Source organism: Penaeus monodon, unplaced genomic scaffold (genome assembly GCF_015228065.2).
Source record: "Penaeus monodon isolate SGIC_2016 unplaced genomic scaffold, NSTDA_Pmon_1 PmonScaffold_7047, whole genome shotgun sequence".
NCBI lineage: Eukaryota > Metazoa > Arthropoda > Malacostraca > Decapoda > Penaeidae > Penaeus > Penaeus monodon.
Window position 1 is genome coordinate 1 of NW_023662158.1, and position 5,277 is coordinate 5,277.

At 67.5% G+C, this 5,277-nt stretch overlaps 1 protein-coding gene across 1 annotated transcript; it reads left to right on the top strand.

Annotated features, from left to right (window-relative positions):
• Positions 1-2,403: 2,403 nt before the first annotated feature.
• Positions 2,404-3,276, top strand: LOC119571590 (threonine--tRNA ligase-like). Its single transcript, XM_037918830.1, has 2 exons — positions 2,404-2,924; positions 3,096-3,276. The coding sequence occupies exons 1-2, from the start codon at positions 2,404-2,406 to the stop codon at positions 3,274-3,276; spliced, it is 702 nt and encodes a 233-aa protein (XP_037774758.1).
• The last annotated feature ends 2,001 nt before the right edge of the window (positions 3,277-5,277 follow it).

Consider the following 5,277-nt stretch of genomic DNA (forward strand, 5'->3'; position numbering starts at 1 on the left):
CCGTCAACCAGATGTGCGGGTGCCCTGGAAGGGGGGCCCCCCGGTGGGTGGGGGAGTGTCGCTGCGGCCGCCTGGCCGGGTGGGAAGGCGGCAAGGAAGCGCTGGGGCCCGACCTGGCTTATCGCGGTCGTAGTGGTGCGGCCGTCCGCGCGCTCCGCCAAACACGAAAATCCAGCCCTCGCTGCCGGCGGCCCCGAAGGAGGTGATCTCGAGCGGGAGGGGCTGCCCGGAGCTGGGTGTGAGGGGCCTGGGCGGCGAGGGCCCGGCCAGTCCGGGAGGGTGAGCGCGATGCGGCAGAAGGCGTTCATGGCGGTGCGTCCTTGGTCGAGGAAGCTTTCGACCGCGGAGGTAGTAGATTGAGACTCGTTCTCAATATCATTCTTCTTTTCTCTCGCCGGATCGGAAACTCCCCCGTTGGGGGGCCCCTCCGAGGCGTCATCGGCCGTGGCCGCCCGTCGTGACCGTGCCGGGTGGCTGCTAACCTCGGCCGACACGGCCATTGCGGCGGTTCCTGTTGAAGAGCGCCTGGTGAACAGCAAATCCCCCATACGACCGGTTCCCCCACCGCCGCCATCCCCGACGTGCAGGCCACTCCAGACACGCGGGGGCTCGCCATTGATCGGGGGGGAATGGGCGGCCTCAAGCTTCCGATCCGCGTCCGCGACGGCGAACAGCGATCCGCACCCCACCGTCGGAAACCTTCCATGACGGTCTCCCTTCCGCCCGAGGTAAAGGGGACGCACATGTCCCGCTTCCTCGAGGTCATGGAGGCGTACGGGGCGCGCTTGGCGTCCACGAGCTAAAGGGATCTCCTGCCCCGGGTGCAGGACCGCCTGCAGGCCGAGGTGGCGGAGGTCGCCGTTTCCTTCCCCTACTTCATGACGAAGCGGGCTCCGGTCACCGGTGTGGCCAGCCGCCTCGACTACGAGGTCGAGCTGCGCGGCACGATCGAGGCCGGCACCCACCACCAGACCCTGGTGGTGAAGGTCGGCGTCACCACCCTCTGCCCCTGCTCGAAGCAGATCTCCGAGTATGGCGCGCAACAACCAGCGCGGGAGGTCCCGTCACCCTGGACACCCCGAGCCGGTGGGCATCGAGGAGGTGATCCGCGTCGTCGAGGCCAACGGGTCCTGCGAGCTCTGGGGCATCCTCAAGCGCCCCGACGAGAAGTGGGTCACCGAGGCGCCTACGACAACCCGAAGTTCGTCGAGGACTCGTCCGCGACGTGGCGCTGGCGCTGAAGGCCGCCCCGAGGGTCCGTCGCTTCGAGGTCGAGGTGGAGAACTTCGAGTCCATCCACAACACCCGGGCTTACGCCAAGCTCGTCGGTCCCTGATCCCTCGCTCCGTCCGCCTCGAGATCGGGGCGGATGGCCACCAGATCCGGCATCCTCGCGAGCACCGCTTCCAGCCCTCGGGCAGCGGATCGGGGAGGCGCCGGGTGCGTTGGTCCGGGGATCTTCGAATTCCAGCGCGAAGGCGTGCAGGACAGGCGTGGCGGCCGCACTCGCTGCGCAGACGCCGATTGAACGGCCCCTTGCCGTGCGTGGTGTCGCCGGCCACATGATGGCCCAGGTGGTTCAGGTGCCGCCGGATCTGATGCTTGCGTCCCGTGGTGATCGTCACCTCGAGGAGGCTGCCCTCGACCAAACCCGGCCAAGGGTTCGGAAGTGGTTTTCCGCCGGCTTCTTGCGCCCGTTTTCGTCGGTCAGCGGCCGGTCGGATTGGAAGGCTTCAGGCGTCTGGGCCCGGGCGAAGGCCAGGTAGCGCTTGGCCACGCCCTGCAGCGCCTCCTGGTAGGGCGCGACCCCCTCGGCCTCGGTCGTGAAGACGATGATGCCGGAGGTGGCCCGATCCAGCCGGGGCACGGCCGACCTTTGGCCGATCTGGGGGCCAGGGTCTGCCCGGACGTACTCCTCGCCCCGGACCGAGTGAACCCCCCCGGTGCACGGCCATGCCCGGAGGCTTCGAGACCACCACGAGCGGGCCACAGCGAGCAGAATGCGAATCGGGGGCGAGGTTTCGGGCATCGCGGGTCGATGGATTGGCGGAGGCTCGCCGTGGATGCGGGTTCCGTCTTCGATGGCCGGGGGCGGGACGGACATCCTTTGAGGGGCCGAGACCCGGCCCCCTTGAACGACGCGCCACGGGAAGCGGCGAGGGGCCGTGCCTCGATGTGGTGTGATATGCGGGTTACCTATGGAGGCTTCCTCCCGGGGGGCCCACCCGGGCCAGGCGAAGCCCCTTCCGACTCGCGAAAGGACGTGACGATGATCAGTGTGAGGCTTCCCGACGGCAGTTCCCGCGAGCTGCCCGACGGTTCTTCGGCGGCCGATCTCGCCCAGAGCATCGGCCCCTTTGGGCTGGCCAAGGCCGCGTGGCGGCCAAGGTGGACGGCAAGGTGATGGACCTGGCTCGTCCGCTCACGGACGGTGCCGAGGTTGCGCTCCTCACTACCAAGGATGAGGACGCCCTGGAGGTCCTCCGGCACTCGGCCGCGCACCTGATGGCCGACGCCATCTGCCGCGTGTTCCCGAAGGGCCCAGCTCACCATCGGGCCGGCCATCGAGGATGGCTCTACTACGACATCCACCTGCCGGACGGGAAGATCACCCCCGAGGATTTCCCCGGGCCCATCGGGGCGGAGATGTTGAAGGTCGCGAAGGCCGCCCATCCCTTCGCCGCAAGGGAGCTGAGCAAGGATCCCGAGGCGCTCAACGCCTACATGGGGTCGGGTCAGGGCGAGAACGTGTTCAAGCACGAGATCGTCGATGGCATCAAGGAGCGGGGCGAGGACCTGTCCTTCTACCAGCACGGCGACTTCGTCGATGTCTGTAGCGGCCCCCACGTTCCGAAAACCCGCTTCCTCGAGAACGTCAAGCCCCACCAGCGTGTCCGGCTCGTACTGGCGCGCCGATCCAGCCCGTGAGCAGCTCGTGCGGGGTACGGCACCGCGTTCTTTTCGAAGAAAGGAGCTGAAGGCGCACCTCCATCGCCTGGAGGAGGCCAAGAAGCGCGACCACCGCGTGCTTGGCCGCGACCGGAGCTGTTCTTCTCGACCCCGACGCACCGGGTTTCCCCTTCTTCCTCCCGAAGGGCACCATCCTCTTCAACAAGCTGGCCGACACCATGCGGAAGCTCCTGCGCAAGGGGGGCTTTCCCGGAGGTGAAGGCGCCGCTGGTGCTGTCGGAGACCCTCTGGCACACCTCGGGCCACTACGCCAACTACATGGAGAACATGTTCTTCACCAAGCAGAAGGTGCGGGACGCCCGGTGAAGAGAAGACGCTCGAGGACGCGGACGAGAATCGCCCGATGGCGGTCAAGCCGATGAAATGCCGGGGCACTGCTCATCACAAGGCCAAGGGGGACTCCTATCAGGAGTTCCCGCTGCGCATGGCCGAGATGGGACTGGTGGCACCGTCGCGAGCTGTCCGGGGTGCGCCACGGACTGTTCCGCGTGCAGGCCTTCACCAGGACGATGCCCACCCCTTCTGCACTCCCGACCAGATCGGCGGGGAGGTGCAATGCTGATCGGCTTCTTCCACGAGGTCTACACCATTTTTCGACCTCGGCGACGCACGCATCGAGCTGAGCACCCGTCCCGAGAAGAGCATCGGCAGCGACGAGATGTGGGAGCGGGCCGAGACCGGGGCTCAAGGCCGCGCTCGATGAAAAGGGGGATCCCCTAGTCGTCAACGAGGGCGATGGGGCCTTCCTACGGACCGAAGATCGACTTCCACATCCGGGACGTCATCGGGCGTTCGTGGCAGTGCGGCACCCATCCAGCTGGACTTCTCGATGCCGGAGCGCTTCGGTCTGACCTATGTTGGGCCGGACGGCAACAAGCACACCCGGTCATGCTGCACCGGGCCTGCTACGGAAGCCTCGAGCGCTTCCTGGGCACGTCATCGAGAACTACGCGGGCAAGTTCCCCATGTGGCTCGCCCCCGAGCAGGTGCGGGTGCTTCCCCGGGGAGCGAGAAGGTGGCCGACTACGCGCAGTCGGTGGTCGATCGCTTCATCGCGGCCGGCATCCGGGTCGGCTGGATGGCTCCAACGAGCGCATCGGCTACAAGATCCGCCAGAGCACCATGGCGAAGGTCCCCTACAGCCTGATCCTCGGGCAGAAGGAGGCCGAGAGCGGCACCATCAACGTGCGGAGCCGTGATCAAAGGGGAATGGGGCGAGATGAGCCTCGACAAACCCTTCCTCGAGCGCATCGCTCCCGAACTCGAGGATGGCGGCCGTCTGCCGGAGGCGGCGAGCACCGCCCGCGAGACCGAAGCCGCCGGTGATCCCTCGCCGCGCCGCCGGGGTCTTGCGGCCCCGGCGAGCGCTCCCCCTCCCGATCTCGGTCGAGGGGAGTGACTCCCGACCACGCGGAGGCCGCTGTCCACAGCCGGACACCTCGCGCACGGAGCTGCACGACTTCGCGCTCTTTTTTCCGCCGCTCTGGGAACCTCGGGCTGGCATCAACCCCTGAACGAACCTGAGTCGAAGGAAGTCATGATTGAGAGGCCGTGGGGCACCGCACTGGCAGCGGCCATGGTCGTCCGGCCGACCCTACGGGCCGCGGAGGACCTTTCACATGACCGATGGCAGCGCCGCTTGTCCTCAGTCCACCCAGAAGTGGTGGAGCCTTCGCAAGGTGCCCCTGGGCCTCGCCTGACTGCGATCTTCGTGATCCCTCTGCTCGCTGTTCTGTGCTTCGGGTATCAGGTTTTTCTCACCCATCGCGCCCAGCTGATCGCCGGCGAAGAGCTCGGAGTGCACCTCGAGTTCAGTCACCTCGTCGGGGACCTGATCCATGAGTCGCAGAAGGAACGGGGGTTCACCGGGCCCGGGTTCCTCGCGTCCTCCGGTGAGCGGCTGGGTCAGGAAGCGCGCCCAGCGGCAGGCCACCGATGCCAAGCAGGCCGCCTCGATGCGTTCCCCGACGGACACAAGAAGAGTTGCAGGCTCCCGGATTGGGGCCCCGGTCGACAGTCGATGAGCGAGCGTTCGGGGATCCGGAACGGGGTGATCGGCTGACTGCCAAGCTGCCGGCGACCCTTGGCCACTACACCGGGATCCCAATCGCCGATCCGCATATCGCCGGCTTCGCGTCCACCACACCGAATGCTCGGGCTTCGGTGCTCCTGAACCGCACGGCCATCCCGGGAGTGCGAAGGGCCTGGCGGGCATCGAGCGTGCGAAGGTGGCGGCGGCCCTGGCCGGCGGATGACCGAGGCCCGCCGTGCGAGATCCTGGGCCTGGGGGCCCCCAAAGCGGGCGCT